Below are 22,092 nucleotides of genomic sequence, written 5' to 3' on the forward strand. Positions count from 1 at the left end.
TTTTTCATGCTCAAAAAGACATTTCACCACGAACATTGCGAACTCAGACTGGATTTCGCGGCAAAGCGCATGCACTGGCAGTCACATAACACAAGGAGCCCCATCCGAGCAGAAAGTTTCAAGGGCAATTTGATGGCGAACGGGCTCGCCGCGGCATTTCGCGGAGGCCGCAGAATCTACGGAGCGCATGGATGTCAATTCCGAAACTTTATGGGTATAAAGTTCTCATAAACTTTTGATCTGAAAGGTGCATTGACATTTCCATAGTTGTGCTTTAGATTTGCAACCGCGGAACTTAGTGGGTTTAATGTTGTTATAAACATCAGACACCAAATGTGAATTGACTTTTCTAAAGTTGTACATTGGAACATACAACGAGACAAGTCAAATCAACACACTATGAGACAAGTTGACAAAGCAGGCAGCGAGGGCCGACGAAGGGTTGTCATGGTTCATTTGTGCTGTTATGTCACACACAAAAATATCAACATTTTTTTTCACCTACGCCAAAGAATCCTTGTCAAGACAGTAAGCCAGTCAAGGTAACTACATTCTTATTTTTTTATACTTTGACTTTTATTCCCCAGGACACATTGAGCCTGTTCAATTTTCTTGTTCTCATACCCATTAGCTGCCAAAGCCAGCCAGAGCGCATGCGTTTTTCTCGTGTTGCCCCGACCACCGCATGGCACACTTTGGTGTGCGTTCGGTGGCCAAATGTATTTTTGCCTGGCAGAGTTTTGGACGTTTCCTGGCTAGCAGACGAGAAGAAACAATGGTCACTCGCTGCCATCACTGTGGGGACTCGACGGATTGCACCGTGTTCGATTGAGTGCAACCTCTCCAGAAAGTCTTGTCTCGCCGGTGTAGGATGCCGAGCAGTATGCATATGGTTCTCGGTGGACCAAGCGTCTAGGGTTTTCTTCGATATTGCTTCAGTAGCCACATTAGGCGCCTAAAGTAGGCATCTGATTGTGGCCAACATATGTTCCTTTGCGTTTTTTCATTTCTGTGCCCCTGCCTCACAAAAGGAGAAAAAAAAAAAGATTGTTGCGGCGCAGCAAATTGTCGCATCGTGAAAGTTCGATTTTGTTACTTATTCTTTTGCGGAGAGTAATGAGCCACGGGACGCTTCAGTTACCGAATACTTTTATTATATTATTGCGATAGCAATTATATGGACACTCCAGGCGCATTCTTGCTGTCGCCGTTGCCCTCATGTTTCGTATAAAGTCCAAGGGCGATAACATTGTGACCTCGCGCCGCATGCTGTATGTGCGAGTGAAAGCGTGGGGGGGTGGGGGGGTGGTGGAATGGGTGAGCTGACGATGGTGGCTCAGTCGTGCGTGCGCAAAGGAGAAAAGAGGAGAGCAAGCGCGCTGCCTTCCGTCATGTGCGATACATCGAGGGGAGTGGATGGAATAGGAGCAGGATCTAGGATCCTGTGAAACTGTGATTGCGCAACATATATTTTTATTTGCCTTGTTTGATGCATTATATACACAGACTTCACCTTAGATACGTAGATTTATTGGAGACTTATAAGTATAGTTAAATATCTTGTTGCGAGGGTTTGTGTATACATGCAGTGAACTTTGTTTCCAGTGACAGTTTCTTGCCCTTTATCAAGCAGTATCTTCGCATTTTACATTTTATTGTATCTTTGCATTTCTAATGTACGAGGGCGAGTATAATGAAAGTGAGCCTTCCCACCCCACGCAATAATAGTTCGGTTCATTATCTACGAGGTATGCGCATAGCACACAGGCATCTCTCATTTACAAAAGTGACACGCAGGTGTGAGGACAAATGTTTTTTAATTCTCTCACACACTGGGTTGAACATGGTTGCATGATGTAATGGACGCTTCAGAAGTTGAGCAGCATCGTGCCGTGAGGTTTGTGACAGCTGAAGGTGTTTCCCAAAAAGAAATTAGTCGCCGTATGACTGCTGTGTGCGTTGAACATTGCATTTTATTGGCCACTGTGAAGCGTTGGAGGAAACGGTTGAAAGAAGGACGTCAAAGTTGCAAAGACGATCCAAGACCCGGCTAAAGCCATCATGCAATCACCTCCCAAAAAATTGCAAAGGTTGATGGGCTGATGAGACAAGAACGGAGGATAAGCATCGGTGAACTGGCAGAGCGTGTGGACATCAGTTGCGGTTCGGTTCACGCCATAATTCATGAACATCTCGGTTATCGGCTCTTGTGTGCGGAATGGATGCACAAGATTTTGATCCACCGCCAGAAGACGGAGAAGTTTGGCGCCGCCTTGACTCGTCTGATCCAGTATCACAATGAGGGCGGCGACTTCTTGTCTGCAATTGTGATCGGGGATGAACCATGGTGCCACTACTACGAGCCTGAAACACGACGGCAAAGCTTGCAGTGGAAACATTCGAATTCACCACCCCCAAGAAAGCAAAGGCTGTCATTTCTGCCGGAAAGGTGGTGTTGACTTTTTTTTTCGATCGTCAGGGGCCATTACTGATAAAATTTGCGACATCTTGAGAGACTACCAATTGTTTACAATATTGTGAAACGTCGGATCGGCTGTGTGTCGCAATCAAGAACAAAGTGGAAAATTGACGAATAGGGCCATCTTGTTCCACGACAATGCCTGTCCCCACGTCACTGATGTGGTTGACACAAAACTGGCAAAGTTCAAGAGGGAAACGCTGCAGCATCCGCCATACAGCCCAGACCTGTTGCCTTGCGACTTCCACATTTTGGGGCGATTGAGAAAACAGCTCCAGGGAACCAGATTCCTGTCGGAGGATGGTGTGAAAGAGTCAGTTGCAGACTTTTTGAAGCAGCAACCCAAGGAGTTTTATGAGACAGGAATCACGCGACTCATTAGTCAGTGGGACAAATGTCTAAATGCTCATGGAGACTACGTTTAAATAAAGTACTCCGTTTGTCATATATTCGCAATGGCTCACTTTCATTTGACTGACCCTCACACATTTTCTAAAGCTCCTGCTTTTTATATGTGCTCTCTGTTGTGACTATAATTTCGGTGCAATTACTCAGAATACACGACCGGTGACAGCTGCTCCTCTGCAATACATGGGAACAAAGGACAGCGTCATTGAGAAAATACTTGCATACCTGCCAACCTGGAGAGTTCAAAAATCTGGAAACTGTTTATTCGTGCCAATGAGGGGGGGGGGGAGGTATTCAAACTTTCAGGCAATGTTCTTTTGTCCTTTTGCAAGGACCTTGTAGTAGCCCACTTTGCTCACTTCAAAAATTTGTCGGAGTAGCTTTGCTCAAAACCTGGTCCAGACTGACAGCCCTTCACTAGCAGAAGGTGTTGGAGAGTTGTGTTGCACATCGACGAGTGGAATTCTGTCCTAGTTTCTCACGACGCGCTAAAAATCCTCTCACACTCTGCGTTGCTATGCAGTACCACGAGTAAATCCAGCATCACTTTAGCAACTCAGTGAAACAATTTTTTGTATCAGTGTTTTCATTTTTCCAACCATAGACCACTGCACGTCCCACCTTTCTTCATTCATAATGTCCTCTGGAAGACTGTACGCCTGTAGTGTGGCAAACTCAGCTCGAGGAGCATCTAACTCATCTTCAGCAGATTTGTTGGAATCTCGGTGCAGCTGAGGGAAACCCAGAATAAAGAAACAAAGACTCAAAAGTGATTTCTATGAAATAAATTGCAGGTTGGCCACCTTCACACTTTTCAGAGTTGCGTCCACATCCATAGCGCTTTGCCTCGTTGAATTTCGGAAACATTTTCCGTAGAAGAGGCCCAACGTGGTCGTGACACTAAGGCGTAGGTTGTGTTTGACGAGGAATCCCGTAAACAGGCACTCCACATGTATGACACTGTTGTCGCACTTGTTCCGGAGAAAGTTCACTATGTTGCCTTGCTGCTCAATGGTGCGAACATAGCTTTGATGCTTCACCATGGAAATGTGCAGTTTCAGGTCGCCTTTGCCACCGTGAGACACGCTGGCATCGCATCCACACATTGTACACAATGCAAAATGTTCTCCTTTTCTTGATGTTAAAAAGCATGAAAATTCAGCAGTATAAGATCGCAAGAACTTCTGCAAATACCTTTCCTTGGGCTTTCATGGCGCCATAGCGTCAAGCACACGGAGATTCTAACTTTACACAGTGCACCACACACAAGACGGCCTAGCCAACACTAATCATACACACAAGCAGCAGCAACAAGATGCGCCATGTAGGAAGACATGCATGAAATGCAAGAACTGCATTGGCTTTGGTCGGCGTACTAGGCACGGTAGTCGGCTGCTTAGTGACAAAATGTCATGTGTGTGTGTGTGTGTGTGTGTGTGTGTGTGTGTGTGTGTGTGTATATATATATATATATATATATATATATATATATATATATATATATATATATATATATATATATGCAGTATATTACAGTACATATACTGTATGTGTACTGTAATTGAAAACTTTATATAATTTAAAGTATTTTACACTGTTCGTCACCGATTCAGAATGAACTGATCAATACATGAACTCTGTTGCACTCACCTTGAACTGGTTTCGTTCGTTGCACTTAGACACAAAGACAGGCCGGCCATTGACGGGAGTGCGGTCCCTTTTCAGAGCTGCTTCCACATTTTGCTAGAAGAGGGTAACAAAGCAATACAAGCTGCTTTTTTTTATCGTTCACTGTATTCATAGAAGAAACACTAAATAATCTATTAAATTAATTTAGACTGGCACAGTGGTCATTAGAAACTAATAACTATATTTGCATGTCTATGGCAGAAAAGGAAAGATAGTTTATTAGAGGAGCAAGAAAACGTTGTACATATCTTTCAGAATTTTGTGCCCAAGACATGCTACCAATTGTGTCAGCATGACACTGCAGACAGTGTGGTATTTCCTTGTAGCAATTCAGCCATGTTCAAGCAATAAATTTTCTTGAAAGCTGTCAGGCTGAGTATTTAATTACTTTCAAATGCATAATCCTGCTTTTATGGCTGCAATGACTCATTAAACAGTTGGGAAGTCACTCAAGTTGTCCCAACAAAATGGTGTGGAAAAGTAGCACCACTAAGATTTTCAAGAGAAGAAAATTCAACAGAATGTTTTGTGCATGTTGAAGTGCACTATAAATCATCGTCACCATCACCAACACTATCAGCCTATTTTATGTCCACTTCAGCATGAAGGCCTCTTCCTGCTAACTCCAATTACCCCTGTCCTGCACCAACCGATTCTAACTAGCACCTGTGAACTTCCTAATTTCATCGCCCCACCAAGTCTTCTGCTGTAACACTTTTTTGAATCAGTGGCTTAAGGATCACAAGCTGTGTTTAGGCTTGTCTTGCACGAAGTGTACAAATGGTTTATAGGATACTAGTCTTATTGCTATATGGAGTATATTTGCCAAAAAAATGGAACACTACCATGTGTGTGAAGACCAGATAGCCAAATCCCTTTGATCTGCCCTTGTAGTCTCGAACGAGGCGCAGTTCTTCAATTTCACCAACCTGTAATTTTTGCAAGAGAGAAACAGTAAATAAACAAACAAACAAACAAACAAACAAACAAACAAACAAACAAATAAATAAATAAATAAATAAATAAACAAATAAATTAAACTGTGGAATTAGCCCCACGTGGAATCTGAAGCATAAGATGTGCATACATCCATTGCTGAGACATGCCCCACCCCGTAAAAATGTTGTTCACACATTCTGGTGCAAGTAGAGGCTGTTATCTCAACTTATGCAGCACTTTCCCTTTAACATGGCAGGACCACTGGCGACCACTGGAAGATCTAGAGGGGCACGGCACTTTTGAACTGACAAAATTGAGTGTGCAGTGAGCACCCCCCCTGCCCCATATACTTTTTTTGGTGAGGGCCCTTTACCCTGCCCATTGATGGGCATGGTAGACCCCCATAGTCATCATCACCGGCCTATTAATGTGACAAGCATTCTTTGGGTATGTTACGTTTGAGGAGCTTCACTTGTGCCTTTCACTTACACGTAGACATATGTGGAGACTTTGGAGGTATTAAGTTCAATGACCTGCACTTGTGCTTTTCTTTATTTAGATGTAAAAACATAAGGCGACTTCACAGAAAAGTTTCTCAATATCTGAGCAGGCTTCAGGAGTACACACGCTAGCAGCTAGCAATATAAGTCATTTAGAAGCAATAGCCAACGTCGGTGAACCAGTGGTCATTTACAACATATGCAATGTTCACAGATGAGGGTGCCAACAAAGACGTCACGTGCCGGTCACCACTGTTGTTGCCCCACGGCATCATGGGAGTTGGACAAAGGATAAAAAGACATGCACCGGCAGCAATCCTTGTGGGCACATGGAAGTCACATTTCTCAGGCAGTCTTTGTCACATAAAGCAGTGAGCTACCCGTTTTCAAGCAATGACACGATGCATTTCCAGTGTACAGTTTGCTCGAGTGCACAAGCTTGGGTAACTAATGCGACGGAGGAGCAGCCAATGAATTTGACATCCGGGGACAAGTGGCTGTCTCTGTCTGCAAAGACATTTAATAAACGCAGGGGTGGGACTGCCCAAAGTAATTTTGGACCAATTTTTGGAGCAAGGAAAATTGTGTTTTGGAGCAGTTTGGAGCAGGTCATATTGAATTTTAGTGGAACAATAAAATTTGGTGCCGCACTTTGAAACCATGACTAACCACAAAATAAGTGAACACAAAGCGCGCTTTGTGTTCATTGTAGAAGCGTTTGTGTTCATTTGTTTAGAAGTGTGCTTTGTAGCTCATGACAATAGCAGAAAATGTTTTCGAACTATGCGGTCCAATCGACGTAGTAACATAATTTCTCTGTCACCATATGTCATCGCAGACCTAGAGAGCCGCAATCAACCATGAGCCTATTGTAATCTGTTTTTATTGCAATAGCGATTACACAGACACTCTAAGCGCATTTCTGTCGTCATCGTCGCCATCGCCGTGATGTTCCGCATAAAGTCCAGGGGTGATAATATCAGCGCCGCGAGCCGTATGCTGCCTGTGTGAGTGAAAGCGTGTGAGGGTGAGTCGGTAACAGCTGTTCAGTCTTACGCGTGCAAGGGAGAGAAGCGGATAGGAAGCATGCCGTCTTCCATCGCACGCAAGGTACCAAGGGGGAGGGACTCCGGCGGCCGCTCCTTATGGCATGGCTACCTCTCTTGAAAGCAATCTGCGATGGGAAGAGTGTGCGCTGAGTGCTGATAAATTCATGTGCGCTGTGTTTTTGCAGCTTACCTCCCTCCAGTGTTTTAACAGCGAGTTTCCGCAGTCATTGAGTGAGATGTGTTCATGTCTGCCTGTGCACGTCACACTATACTTATTAATTTAGTTAGTAAGCCAATGTTCACAAGTTTATATGGCCGATAAAACTACTATCTTTACTTGGTATAGCTGTTTGTTGTATAGCTGTGTTGTTAGTTGTATAGCTAATTTGCTATCGCAATCGATGCTTCACCTTTTGGGCAGAACTAACTTTTTATTCCAAATCTGACATTAGCCCTTTGTGATAGTAAAAACGGCTCGGGCCTTGCCCACATGGGCATTAAAAGAAATTGAAATAGTTTTATGTTATACCGACCTTGGGGACAGAGACATCTGCCTGCTGAACCTGCTGCAGCGCATGCCTTCCTAATATCTAGTTTGTACACAGCACCCTCAGCATACTTTTTATTGCGTTGTGCCTCAGCTAGGGATCACCGCGCCACTTGGCCCACTCAACCGTATCCTAGTACACTCTAAATACAGCTGCCCTGGCCATTCCAACAACAGTCGAGAGCGGCCGCTTGCACACCAGCCACTTGCCGTAAGCACGGAAAAGTCCAGTGTTATAAGCACAAAATTTACGAGATACTGTGTGGGAGGTGCGTTGCGAGGTGTGCGGAATGTGAATGGCTGCACTCTTTTTCATAGAATGAATCTGCTCGCCGTTTGCAGCAGCCGGTGGAGCACACATACCAAAGCCTTTCTGGCACAGCATGGGGCAATTTTGGTAAGTTTTCTGTGTTTGGGGCAGTTTGGTCGACTGCCATGGAGGAAGTGGTAGCTGTCCATTGCAAGATCGGAAAGTGCAACACAGTGCTGGTATTGGCATTCGTCCCCCTGGAAGTTAGCTTGTGCACAAGTGATTCGTTCACATGGATTTGAACTTTGTGTGGATGTTACCCAAACGATTACTTCCCAATAGGTGGCGATTTCAACGCCAAGCATCCGCAGTGGGGATATGACTATCACATGCCCCATGGAACAGCACTCGTAGACACCATGGAGGCAGCTGACCGAGTGCTCGCAAATGACACTGACTACCCCACCCTCGCACACGCTGCATAGTGGACAACAAAACATGATACTGAACCTGACGTTGTCCACATCAGCCTACATGAAAGACTGGCGATGCAATCCGGACGCTTGAGGAAGCCACCACTATCCAGTGTGGATTACTTTGAACATGGGACAAAAATGTGTGGCCGGACTTACTGTGTGCATGATCAGATCGGATGCCTACGAAAGGCATTTGCAGAGCAACCGAAGACTGTGTCCTTACGAGAGCGGGCTTTGCACGCCCTGCGCATGGCCACTACTGAGATGAAGGTAAGAGCTGATGCTCCGGCACCAGACATACACATGCTAAACCTTTGGGATGCATGCAGACAAGCACAGCTGATGCATGCACAGAATGTCCTATGACATCACGACCATGTGCGACTTCGATGTCAAACTGCCGTTGCTAGAAGATATGCCAAGCGCCTGTATTGGCAACATTGCAGCCAGCACTGCTCATCATTCAACGAAAAAACTGGCCTCCACAAGGTGTGGTACACGTTGAAGGCTATGACAGGTCAATGTAAAACACGCAGTGCTATTTAAAATGTCTTGCTCAAAACAAGGCGAATTAGTCAGCCAACTCCAAGATGATGCTGCAAAGACGTTTTTTTCCTCAACCATTGAGGACCCCGAATGCCAACATTTACAAAAAAAAAAAAAAAAACGCCTGCAGTGACTAACGAGGGCATCCAGGCCCCATTCTCACTCTTCGAGCTTGAACAGGCACTTTCTTCCATCAATACCCGCAGCACACCAGGCCATGATGGCGTGATGTGGGCGGCTCTGCGCAGTCTTGAAGAATACGCCAAGAAGCAACTTCTCAATGAGTGTCTAAGTGTGACAGAACGAGGACGCAGAAAGAAACAGATACACAGAGACAGTGGTAACTTTCAACTATGGATTATATTTTCGCAAACATCGATAAATATATACCGAACAAGCGGAAACAAACGAGACAATAAAGAACATTCAGTGGTGCATGTCTATGAACTGTACACATCTCCAAGGCATGATCAAAACATACACTGCAATAGTTACAACGATAAACCGAGGAATCATATCTCTTTTTCAGATAGTGACACTGATGGCTTGCTCGTGCACCTTCCCTCTAATTTTGCAATTTCATAGGCCTCCACAATCTTGACCCTTATTTTGTTTGTTTCTGCTCATTCGGTACATATTTATCAATGCATGCGAAAATAAAATCAAGACTTGAAAGTTAGCTCTGTCTCTGTGTACCTGTTTCTACGTCCTTGTTCAGTCGTGCTTACACATTCTATCATGGATTCAAACCAACTAGCCGGCCAACGTGTTTTTTCTCAATCAGATTAATGCAGTGTGGGTCAACAGTGAAATCCCAGCAGGATGGAAGCATTCGATAGTCACATCCATACCGAAACCATACAAACAGCCAGATTTACTGTCAAACATGCGCCCTCTATCGCTCACACTTACTACATGAGTGAACTGACACAGCGAATAGCCTTGACGTGCATGTCTCATTTTCTAGAAACAGAGGATCGTTTCCATACAGCACATACAAGGTATCGACCAAGCCTTGCCGCTTGTGACAGCCTCCTGCTTGTGAGGGAACTGTTGCACGTACAATGGGCCAGACGAGAGATCCACAGCAGCGTAGACTGAGCCAACACACACCGCACACACCGCATGTACCGAAGCAAAACTGAAGCTCCTTTACTGCCGCGCTTCAACCAATATGTACGCATTTGCAACACAGGGTTGCTGGACGCTCTATCAGCTCTCCAATGCGTTGAGAAAACTAAATGATCGCCTGCTCAGTGAACAGACAATATTAGAACACCGTCCTCACCGATTGTTGCCTCAGAAGGCACTAAAGGCACTTCTGTGCTTTCTGAGAACATTTGGCTTGTGCGAGTGCCTTTGACTCTGTTGTATTGTTCGTGGACGTCTCTCTACCCCTATCTCTTTCTTTCTCTCCCTTCTTTCTATTCCCCCACTCCCTTCCCCCAGAGCAGGGTAGCCAACTGAACTCTACTGGTTAACATCCCTGCCTTCCTTTTATCTCTCTCTATCTCTGCAATCAGCTCCAAGCTGGTTTTAGGGGCAGCGCCTTCTACAGCAACGTCTACTGTGTTGAAATAAGGTTGGTCGAGGAAACCGCCACCCGAGCATCCTCATGGTGGTGGGCCTCCAGAAAGCTTGTGACACCGTGACGCATGCTCCTTCCTTCAATAGCGATCTTTTTCCATACGGGTTGATGGAGACATTAGGAACCCTTACCCAAACATGGTGGGCATTCCACAAGTAATCCCTGCTCTTTAACCGGCTGAGTGACTGGAGGCCATTCCCAAACTGGGCTTCACAATTCACGCAGATAACGTCATGCTATGGACTGCATCCCGACCAACTAATGATCAGCCAGACACCCTGCAAGCGGCACTTGACGTTAACCTAACCAACCACTAACTGCCACAAACTGGTACGTATGCCACCATCTCCAGAGAAGACAACAAACATGGTGATATGAAGCTCAGCACAGTATATAGCAGCCCTTCCACTCACTCCCAGAGGTGAAACACTGCAGCGAGAGGAAAAACCAGAGCGCATTCTCAGGATACCTATTGACCACATGAGCAAAGGAAATGCGTGGCTTGCTGACCTTCGTTGAACATGGCACAAGACTATACACCTCATAAAGCAGATCTGCTTCCGTATGGGCGGTGCTAGTACCAAAGTATCCTGAAAACTTAGAAGTGATTTGCTGAGATCCTGAGCGCTAACAGAGCACGCTGTTATAATCTGCTTGCTTGACACTGAACACAACCAGAGGTACTTCACAGAGCAGCTCTTTACGTCATCACAGGGCTCCAGAAATGCTGCACATGTGTCAAGGAGCTGCACCGATATGCAAAGTTGACCACCCTCCACGAAATCGTCGAAGTATCAAAGGTAAGCCATGACAAATGCCTGAAGCACACCAGACAAGGCAGGGCGCTACTGGCAAACATGGGGAAGGACACACCAACTTTACCCCAACTGCCATCGTAAATTCTACAGTGGAACGACATGGGTACCCAACATGCACGCCGCCGGGCAGCATTCGCTGTGCGTCAAGTGTGGAGGTTGGCAGATGCATTACCAAGCCAAGAACAAATGTACACTAACGCAGTTTTCAACTTGCGCACCAGTGAAGGAGCAGTCACCTACCACGTACTCAGTTCTTGTACGACACATTCTGTCTGCTGATGCCAACAACCCAATGGAACTTGAACGCAGGGCGATAGTCTGGGCTGTAGACAAAGTCTCAAGCAGCACGCAGGCAAAAAACATAGACATATTCACCAACTTCCAATATGCGCTGCATGCCTCCAAGTCTTGCCACACAACGTCATCAGAAGTACTCCTTGTCAAACAGGCCTTCAGGCATGCCGAGGCCTGTGGGGTCACTGCAACATTGCGTTAGATCCCTGGTTGCCAGGGCATCGAGGGAAATTAAAGAGCGCACAAGGTGGGGCTCTCTTGTTTGCAACCGAATTGTCTCGTAGACACCACGGAAGCAGCTGACCAAGTGCTCACAAATGACACTGACTACCCTACCTTTGCCATGCCGAATAGCGGACAACAAAACATTGTGTCTCCCATAATCATTCGGTGACCCTCAACATTGGCACAAGCAGCACGACAAAAGGACCACCGTATAACCCAGATGAAAGCTCCCAGATAAAAATGGTGGGCTGCTGCTCTCAGAGCAGCAGCCAACCGATGCAAGAGGGAACTCCATGTGAATGTTCCCCAAGACCCACTTCCCGTAGATCTTCCCAGGTAGGGGCAGGTGCTGCCGCATGGACTCCTTTCCGGCTTCATGCTCACACCGGACGTGCTGGAGCAATGGCAGTGGTACCAGCCATACCGGGAGAGGCACCCTCCTTTCCCGTCTCCTGACTCCCTTCCGTCGCAGGAACCCGGTCCCACGCCAGCCTCCATGGACCAAGAAGCACCCCAGGAGCCAGACAGGCCTGACTGTGGCATGGCCACGTGACCAACCGCAGCCCATATGTTTTGGGAGTAACAGTGCCAAGTTCAGCAGCGGAACCACCACCTGAGGGCAGTGCGACTGTCATCCTCCGATGAGTGGATTAGGCCGCCAACCAGATTAGTGGATTCCGACATGGTTATTCTGGATTTGTTCCCGAGTTTCACCAAGAATGCACAGCTCCTAGGACGGCACTAAATGCGCCTCCTCCCTACCCTTCCTATTCCACATAATAGGCCTTCAAGCCATCCCTTAATAAAAACATTTTTATTATCATAATCATTGTAAAATGCTTGATTCTTAAGATTGTTGACATTTGTCATATTGACATCAATAATGTTAGTATTTAATTTAAGGCTTGTTAGGGCAAAACTAACTTCAACAGGTTACAAACACAGTTGCCCACCGATATAGCAGTGGCATTCTTTGGACCTGCTCGTTCATTTGGACCTACCAGCGGCGGTGCCGCCCTTTTGTAGAACCAATGCATAATGGCAACTGAAATTCTGGCTCTCTGACCATAATATGAAAAACCTTTAAAACATTTTGATTTGTCTGCAGGACCGATCATCCTTGCTACAGCTATAACGCAGGGTGCCTGTTCACAGTGTCTTCATAGTGAACAAAGTCAGCAAAATTTTTAATACACAGTCAACATCCTAAGTATTAAAACAAGATTTAGTGTTTGGTGGCAGCGGCAACAGCAGCAGTCAGCTACTAGCCACCTACAAGAACAAGTTATCAAGCTGTGAGCATTGTGATGTCATATTCTCATGTACTATATTTGCAGCCTCCTGCCAGCATCCCATGCACCCAGCTCACATAGTGATATTGTTGCGTTTGCCCCAGATAGGGTCTGTGACATTCAGTCAAGGCTCACCTCTTTGAAGGCCTCCATGATCTGTTCTTCTTCCACATCAAAGGCCAGGTTGCTGAGAAAAACAGTGCGAATCTCCTTGAGTGGGTCTGGTTTCACTACCTCACCATGCTTGGGTGGCTCCTTCTTGCCCGCACTCTGTTCCTCTTCCTCGGCTATGCATTTGGCAAGAAGGAAAAAAAGAGAGAGAGAGAGAAAGAAAAGGAAGACAGTTCAGCAAACTCATCCTTGAGAACAGTCAATGATGCCGTCTATACACTTGGCTGCAGATACACACGGCGATTCTATAATGGCTGTGAGCATATTTTTGGTAGGTGATTTTTTGTCTTCTTTTGTACATTTTACTTGACCGTTTTACATGCTCTGTAACACTGTTACACGGGTGCGGTCATATCTGATCACGTGGTCATTTCATCACGAGTGATGACATATTTTGAAGGGTTGGCCAAAGAAAAGCCAGAAGCAAAATTGCAAGTTTCAGAGGTGCCAGTGAATGGTCATCGAAATGTGCTGGCAGCATACGAACTGATTATCTGCAATGGATATGTCATTATTCTATTGTCTGTAACTTTTAAGGCTGAGTGCACTCCCTTACAGTGCTTATACTGTGTGTATGTGGATTATGCACATCCATGCTTTCTGTGGAAAGAATGGATAGGCATCATACATAGGGTGGGCCTTATAGGCAGCGCTGCATACCATTCTGTGCCTGTGTAAGATAACATATCCGACTATAAACAGTGATGCGAACAAATGCACAGGGACATTTTCCCGCCAGGGATCTACATTTTCAACCGAGAGATTTGAATCATAGTAAAGTACCAGCTGTGCCTGATACCTCAGTTTGTTTATGCAGTACTATACATAAGCACCTAATACTTGTGTTGCATGCATCATGTTCATGTAGCAACATAGAGTACATAATGACGGGCACTGTGTATGTTATTGCTTCTTCAGGTTCCCGAGCTGCTTTTCCAGGTTCCTTGATCTCTTGGGTTTGATTTGGCCCAGTCAGCTTGTGCATCTGACATTCTTATCACTCACATTATGTCTAAAGATGTAAGCTCTGATGTTCGTGAAATCTCCATACACGGCATTTTGCATACGTGGAAAAGTGAGCAGAGTGACTGCTGCCACCTTTCTCCCCACGATTGATTCCTTGGTTTTGGTCAGGTGTTTGACGCCCTAAGGTGACACCTGGCCACGAGAAACACCGCAGTGGAAGTTTGAGGATAAATTTGACCACCTTGCATTCACCGGAGTGCATCACAGGCTTGGTGCTTGCACCTTACATGTCCACTTCAATCGAGGCTCAAACCCACAACCTTACACTCAGAAATAAATATACCGAGGCTGCTGAATTGAACGAACAGTTCGATCTCTGAACATGGACCAGATGCGAAATGGAAACATAAAACACACATGTTGGCACTCTGTCTGCGAGTGGTAGTGCGCCCATGCCAGCTGTTCCTTTGGACCCCTAGATTCTAACCGTGCCTGTAAGGTGAAAACCTCGAAGGAGTGCCTAAAGGAAGATAACTATGCAGTGGCCTTCACCTGCCATGGCTTGAAGGCTACGATGCACAAGAGGAATAAAGAAGGATGTAATGAACACAAGCGCTAACCGACACAAGATTGTGCCTAGTGCTATAAGACGGAAAACTGAGCGAGTTTGTAGGAAAACAACCAAAAAAATTAGAACACAAGAAAGAACTGAACATCGCTGCTTGTGTCGTTTAGTTACTTCTTGCGTCCGTATTGTACTTTGTTGGCACGGCTTTTGTATCATAAAGGTTGCACACCCTTTCTCATCCTCCTCCACTTGTGCGCTGCCCTCTTCAGGTCATAAATGACCAACTATCCGAATTCTTTATGTTCCCCAACCAGTTTCTCTGACACGACTTTCACAAGCCTCTGAACACAAGACGGAACAAATGAAATGCCGTACGATACAGGATGCATGTAGGTGCAAGCACATCACAAGGCACATGACAAGTCCACAAAAGGGCACTTCTTCATTCTGTCTACCTGTCTGTGTTCTCAATGTGCATGCATGCGTGCGTGTGTGACAGCAGTCTGCCACATTTGGCGCCAATCCTGGCGGCTTTCCGTCCACTCCTCAAATCCTTCACCCTCACCCTTTGCACCTCGTGAAAGCACTTTGCCTTCTACACTGAAGTCAAGAAGTGTCGGCAGAGTTCTCACTAAACCACACTGTCAGCTGTGAATGACATGTAGTTACAGAAGTGGCACAGGTCATCCCAAAATCTTTGTTCTGGAGTTTTCGTTGGCATTTGTTGATCAAGTGAAAGGCCGATTAGCATGACCACGGAGTGTCCATAAATGCATGTTTCCCACCCAACGTACACAGGAGGGCTTGCTGCCATTGCAATTTGTAAAAATCAGGGCTCAACTGAACAAAATTCAGACAGGATCACAGCAGGCCACAAATAATTTGATCATTTGAATAAGAATACGTACACCTAATGTTTATTTTTATTTATTTCATATACCTCACAGGTTCCAGGAGGAGTATTGCATGAGGGGGGTGGTACAGATAACAATTGTGTAGCAAAAACATGTTTTTTGTTGCATAACTATGAACAGAACGAGAATCAAATAATAAACAAAAAACGCAAAATAAATAAATAAAGATAAAAATAAAGGTAGGTAAGCTAACAGTTGTTAGCTTTCCAGTGTACTGTAAAGCAAACAATCTTAGTCCAAATGCTTACATAAATACAAAACAATGAAGTTAAGAATAACAAAACTAAAACAGATACTTGTTTTTAGCTAAGTACTAGCCAAATATTACACTCATCTTTTGTCTGAAGGTTAACGGGTCGTTAATGTCAGCGATGTTATCAGGAAGAGCATTCCACAACGCAATGGCATGTGGCAAAGCTTCTGGCTGCAGACTTCTACAATTGGGGACAAACATTTGCAAATTCTGCATTGCGCTGCTATGCTCGAGGGTGCGGGATCAAAGCCTGGCTGAGGCGGCAGCATTTCGATGGGTGGAAGATGCAAAAACGCCCGCGTACAGTGCATAGGGTACAGGTTGAACCTTTAACCCCCAATTCCTAGCTGTACTCATCATGGGAAGTTGTACCAATATGGCCAATGACGAGCCACACTCGTTTAGCTTGATGTGCTACTCTCACCGCCACAGACAAGTTCTGGTAGGCATTGATGGAAAGCTGCCTGCAAGAACAACCTTTCAAAAAAATATGACAAAGGATTCTAACTGGAAACCAATCAGGTAATATATTTTCTGGATGAGAATGACAAAGAAAATATTACTATACACAACGAAATGGAAATTTTGTACGTTTTTCTGGAATTAATTTGAGGACTAAAGGGTAAAAGAATCCCAGCTGGTCAAAAGTAATCCAGAGTGCCTCCCTACTGTGGGGCTCCTAATCATATTGTGGTTTTGGCACATAAAACCACCGAATCGTTCTTTTTTTCTTTAGCGGGCATCTTGGATATACAGTTAAACCTTGATATAATGAACTTCAACATATAACAAAATTATTTATACAGTAAAACCTCGTTAAACCGTAGTTGGCCGAAGCTCGGAAAAAGTACATACTAAACGGTAGTACTGCTTCACCGAAACAGCACGAGATCGCCCACTTACCTATCAAAAACGGAAGAGAGAGTGTGACAAAAGGGTAAATAATGTGCAGTAGTATTTATTTACTTCACGCGACAAAAGTGTTATGTTCGTTCGATGCTGCCGCGGCCTAGCAGCGACGATGGTGGCCTCAAACTTACTGAAGCTGCGAGCCAGCTTTTGAACCAGCCCCCTCTTCTCGGCAAACACTCGCATTGCAGATTCCTCGTTAGTGTTACATATTCTCCATGCGCGGGCGCGGTAGCGTTGCAGAAGTCGTGGGGCACCTTTTCATTGCGGGGTGCTGTTCTCATCACGGCGATTACATTTATGAGGCTGACGTAACGCGCAGCTTCTGCCACTGTCGGACCTAAATCGCCTGTACTGTCACTTTCCGTGTCATACCTATCACTGTCGCTAGGCGACACTTCGGAAAAACAGAGGCAACGATGGCGAAAAGTCGAACCTCGCAGCCAACATCTCTTCGCGGTCGCAGCAGAAGTTGCACGGCAGCAGCGCTGCCGTGCAACTTCTTCACATTCCAAATGCCACACACCGTAGTCAACAGTAGACTCACGTCGCGTGCCAGCATCGACTTCTTTGTGTCCCGTTCAACAGCACGAACAATGTCTAATTTTTCATCTATGCTGAGCACCCGGTGTCTTTTTTTTATCCGAGCTTCGGCATGACGCGAGTCCTCACTTACACGACGCCACAATGCTCTCTGGGACGGTGCCGAAATGATGTTGATGTTGATGTGGCTTGACATGCAACCGCACAGGGTGCTTGCAGGTCGTTGTTCAGATTCCTGAGGCTTCTTGTTCTGCCAGGCTGCCTGATGGAGACGAAGCACCGCTGTGTTCGCGCGACGAAAAGTGGAAACACTACGTGTTAACCGATACGTATGCAATAAGCTGGTACGGTTTATGCGGACACAAAACACATTATGTTCAATGGCCGCGTAGTCAGGGATTTGACTCTACTACTTTTGAAACGAAACTACTGTTTAAGCGGGTACGGTTTAACGAGGTTTTACTGTATAACGAGCATAGAACTTTTCATAATTTCTTGTCAATAAAACACTATGTATTTTGAACCTAAATATAACGAAGTGCGTTTATCCACTATTTCAATATCATGAAATTTCACTGCCACCACAATGGAATGCCAAGGCTATAAATAGAAACTTCCGCAGACGCAGTTGGTAAAATGGCTAAATTACATGCGTCTGCTGGCAAAGGAACCCCTCAAATCGTGCACCACCACCGAGAGCAGTGCCTTGTTCCGTACAAAGTCTACGTGCCATTACAGTCGAAACCCGCGGTAACGAAATCCCGAGGGAACGAAATTCTCGCCACAACGAAATATTTTCGGATCCCCGGTGAACAGCCATAGGAGTCAATGCATTTCCTATCTCGTGACAACGAAACTTTTTTCTATAGCAATCCCTCATCAACGAAATTTTCTGAAATGACAGTCCGCAAATAATCTACTCATGTAACACTAGTTGTGTCCAGAAACTGCTCAAATTCATTCGTTGTGCGCTTAAATTGCATTAACTACCGCCACAGCACACTTGCGTGGCCACCGCCATCATTGTTCACAATAAAAAAAGCCTCGCACCACCTCTCGTGACAGACAACAGCGATGATGATGATGGTGGTCGTTCGCCCGTCGCAACGGGTGACTGCGCAGTGTCCAGGCCAAAAATGCAATTAGCATTTAAATGATACAAATAAAAAAAGACAAGAACCATAGGCGATCTCGCAGTGAGCACATTTTATTTAATCCTGTGTGCCATTACAGCTTGTGCTAAATGCGGAGCGAAATGCCTGCGTGCGTGGCAGCCAAATCGACATCTACTACACGTAAGGCTCCGATAACCCGGATGACGCTTTAGTATCAGTGGGCTTTGTGTACCGCCGCACATGGTCGTGTGCTCAGTGTCGTTGGTGCTAGAAGGCGTCAATTGTGTGTCTCTGTGCCAATCGGACCATTTGCTTTGACAGCCTGCTAAGATGCCACCTCCAGCCAAAAAGAGGAAATTTATGACACTGCAGGATAAGGCTGCAATTATTGCCCAAGCTGAAAAGGGCAGGAAGAAAATGGATATCGCCGAAGAATTTGAAATTGCGTGCAGTTCGATATTGACGATTCTGAAAAACAAGGCCTCCATTCTCGGCGCGCTCGGAAATGGTGTGAGTGCGAAAAACAAAACGGTGAGCGCTGCGGCTTTTCCAGACGTTGACAAGGCGGTGTTTGCATGAATTTGTGAACAGCGTGCCAACAAAGTGCCGCTGTCTGGCAGAGTTCTTCAGCAGAAAGCGCTGGACTTCGCATGCATTCTCGGGCACGCTGATTTTAAGGCTAGCCCTGGCTGGTTGAGCTGTTTCAAAGCCCGCCACGACATAGTGGCCAAAGTCATTTCCGGGGAGGCAGCAGCCGTCGACCCTTTGACAACGTCGTCGTGGCTGCTGACCAACAAAGAAGTATTGGACCAGTACAAGCCCTTGGACATTTACAACGCAGATGAGACGGCCTTATTCTACGAGATGCTGCCATCGAAGACCCTGGACTTAAAAGGCCAGAAATGCCACATGGGGAAACAAAGCAAGCAGCGTGTAACAATTTTGTTGTGCACCAACATGGACGGCACAGATAAACGGCCACTGCTTGTAATCGGCAGAAGTAAGAAACCCCGCTGCTTCAAGGGAAATCGTCGGCTGCCCGTACAGTACACCGTGAACCTGAAGGCATGGATGACCCGGGCCATATTTGGCAGCTGGCTCGAGGCCTTCGATACGGACATGCGGAAGGCAGGCAGATCGGTCTGCCTTTTTTTGGACAACTGCAGTGGCCATCATGTCGATGACGTGGAACTGGGAAACGTGTGCTTGGTTTTTCCACCGAACTGCACTTCCATGCTGCAGCCGCTTGATCAAGGCGTCATTTGTAGCGTCAAGTGCGCCTACAAGGAAAGGCTGATTCAGCGTCTACTGCTGAACCTCCAGTTGAAGCGTCCCACCGCAGTGGACATGTTCATGGCGCTTGAGATGATGGCCGCCGCATGGGTTGCGACGTCGCCAGCCGTAATAGCTAATTGTTTTAATCATACCGGCTTCATTGCCACTCAGCAAGCATCATGCGCTGATCCAGTAGCATCGCAAGGAGATTCGTCTGAAAGTGCACTAGTTGACAGTGCTGACGGTGCAGTGCCGCCATTGCTGGCCCACGCATGGGATGAACTTTCTGCCGTGACAGATGGTGTTCCGGATGGCCTCAGCATCGATGAGTTCGTTCGTGTGGATGAAGGCGTTGTCGTCCATGAAGAGATGACTGATGAGGTCCTCATAAGTAGCGTTTGCCAAGGTGCCGACGACGCCGACGACCACCAGACACCAAATCAAGAGAGGACTGCAAACCCGCGGGATGCGTTGAATGCCTTCAATGTAATTCAATCATTTTTCAGTGAGCATGATGACGACGTGGCAATGGACCACTTCTTGCAGTGCGAGTCGAGAGCAGTAAAATAGCTGCAAGGCAAGGCTCGGCAAAGTAAGCTGACTGACTTTTGGCAATAAATCTTTTTTTTTTTTGCAAGCCAATTTCCTTCCCTGTCTTTTCTGCCTCATTCTCGCGCAAACGAAATTCCTGCAAAAGCGAAATGTTTTGCTTTCCCCGGCGATTTCGTTATTGCGGGTTTCGACTGTAGATCCTATCGTGCCCCGCACCCTGAATGCTTTAGGCATGAGTGGAATAATGTGAGGGTGAGCAAACAAGGACAGTGGCTTGATGAGCGCCGTCTTCCCACATGATCAAGGGTAGAGGGAGGGAGAGGAGCAAGCTCACAGTAATAGGATCGAGCACGTGCGAGAGCGGGGGAGAGGGGGAGGTAGTAAAGGGCAGGTTGGCGGCCTTTCATCTTCGATTGCAGCGGCATATACGCAGCCCAATTGCCCTGTTTTAGAGGTAATATGCTGCGTATGCAACAACTGCGTGAGCTGAGATGACGTGGCATCATGCACTGTCTTCCTGTGCGTTTAGCGGTGGAGGTGTTGTAACAAGTTTCAGAGACGCGTCGAAGCAAGAGGCAGACAAAGCATTCACTTCCCTCTGTCGGTGTTTTTCATGGTAGCGCCGTCCCACTGCAGGCGACACTACAAGCCGCAGGGGTGAAGTGGATGCAAAAGTGTGATTGGCTTTACTTCGTTCCACCGATGTGAAGATATTGTCAACATGGCATGAAACTGTATCTTTCACTGCCGCCAATCCTTTCCATCAAACTGTGGCCCTAATCTGGACTCTCGAGCATGCGGGCCTTGCCAGAAACGAGGCGGCTCATGCCAGTGCCCGAGAATTTACAGTCCGGGATGAGGCATCAGATGTGTCGGACCTCTCCACGGAGGAGGCGCCGTTTATATCGCGGGATCGGCTTATTACCTACCACGGCATCTGCACACACTACCGATTAGACCGTTTAACCTTTCCGCCACTCATGGGCGAGTCCCCGTGCAGGTGTGAAGTTCTGTGGCGACAGCTGCACACTCGCACGTTCCCCTCCCCTTACCTCCTCCACCGCATTCATCCCTCCATTCAACTTTCTCCTTCTTGTGAATTCCGCGTCTCTCCCAAAGCAGACTTAAACCACATCATGTGGGGGTGCCCTAAGCACCCCCTTTCCTCAAGCAATTAATATCTTGTAAGGAGCAGTGGGAGGCTGCCTTGCACAGCTCGAGGCCCGACCTTCAGGAGGCCATCCTGGAGTGGGCTGAGAGGATGGAGGAAGCCTACTCCAAGTAGTTCCTCCCCCCACCCTCTATTCCGTTGCCCCTTTCCCTTGAATGAGGGATAAATAAAGTTTTTCATCATCATCATCTTTCACCAGCATCTCTCAAATTCAAAGAAATAATTTTTTCAATAGCTCGATTTGCTTTTTCCAAATGGCCAATAATTCTGAAATTTTGTGGCCCCTTCCATGTAAGAAAAATCCATTGGCGACTGTACTTATCTGCATAAAATATTGAATTTTAATATAATCAAATTGTAATACAATGAAAGAAATTGCTGATTTTACTGACTTCATTATAGATTGATGTTTAACTGTAAATGCATATCCTCAGAGTTGAGAGGTGCAACATATTGAGTAGAACCTTGTTCATGTGATTTGAAAAATAATGCAAGAAAAAGCGTACTAACGGGGAAACATACGATCTGAAGTGACTAAAAAATATGGCAGGCTCA

General features: G+C 46.1%; 1 protein-coding gene across 1 annotated transcript in view; it reads right to left on the reverse strand.

The window, feature by feature from the left end:
• The window catches only part of LOC135896073 (squamous cell carcinoma antigen recognized by T-cells 3-like), a 94,334-nt gene that overhangs the window by 14,211 nt on the left and 58,031 nt on the right, over positions 1–22,092 (reverse strand). The window contains exons 17-19 of the mRNA XM_065424405.1: positions 13,236–13,387; positions 5,422–5,505; positions 4,538–4,630 (exon numbers count right to left, since the gene is read on the reverse strand). Of these exons, the coding sequence (XP_065280477.1) occupies positions 4,538–4,630; positions 5,422–5,505; positions 13,236–13,387 (329 nt within the window). The remainder of the gene's footprint in view (positions 1–4,537; positions 4,631–5,421; positions 5,506–13,235; positions 13,388–22,092) is intronic.

The sequence above is a fragment of the Dermacentor albipictus genome, chromosome 2 (genome assembly GCF_038994185.2).
Source record: "Dermacentor albipictus isolate Rhodes 1998 colony chromosome 2, USDA_Dalb.pri_finalv2, whole genome shotgun sequence".
NCBI lineage: Eukaryota > Metazoa > Arthropoda > Arachnida > Ixodida > Ixodidae > Dermacentor > Dermacentor albipictus.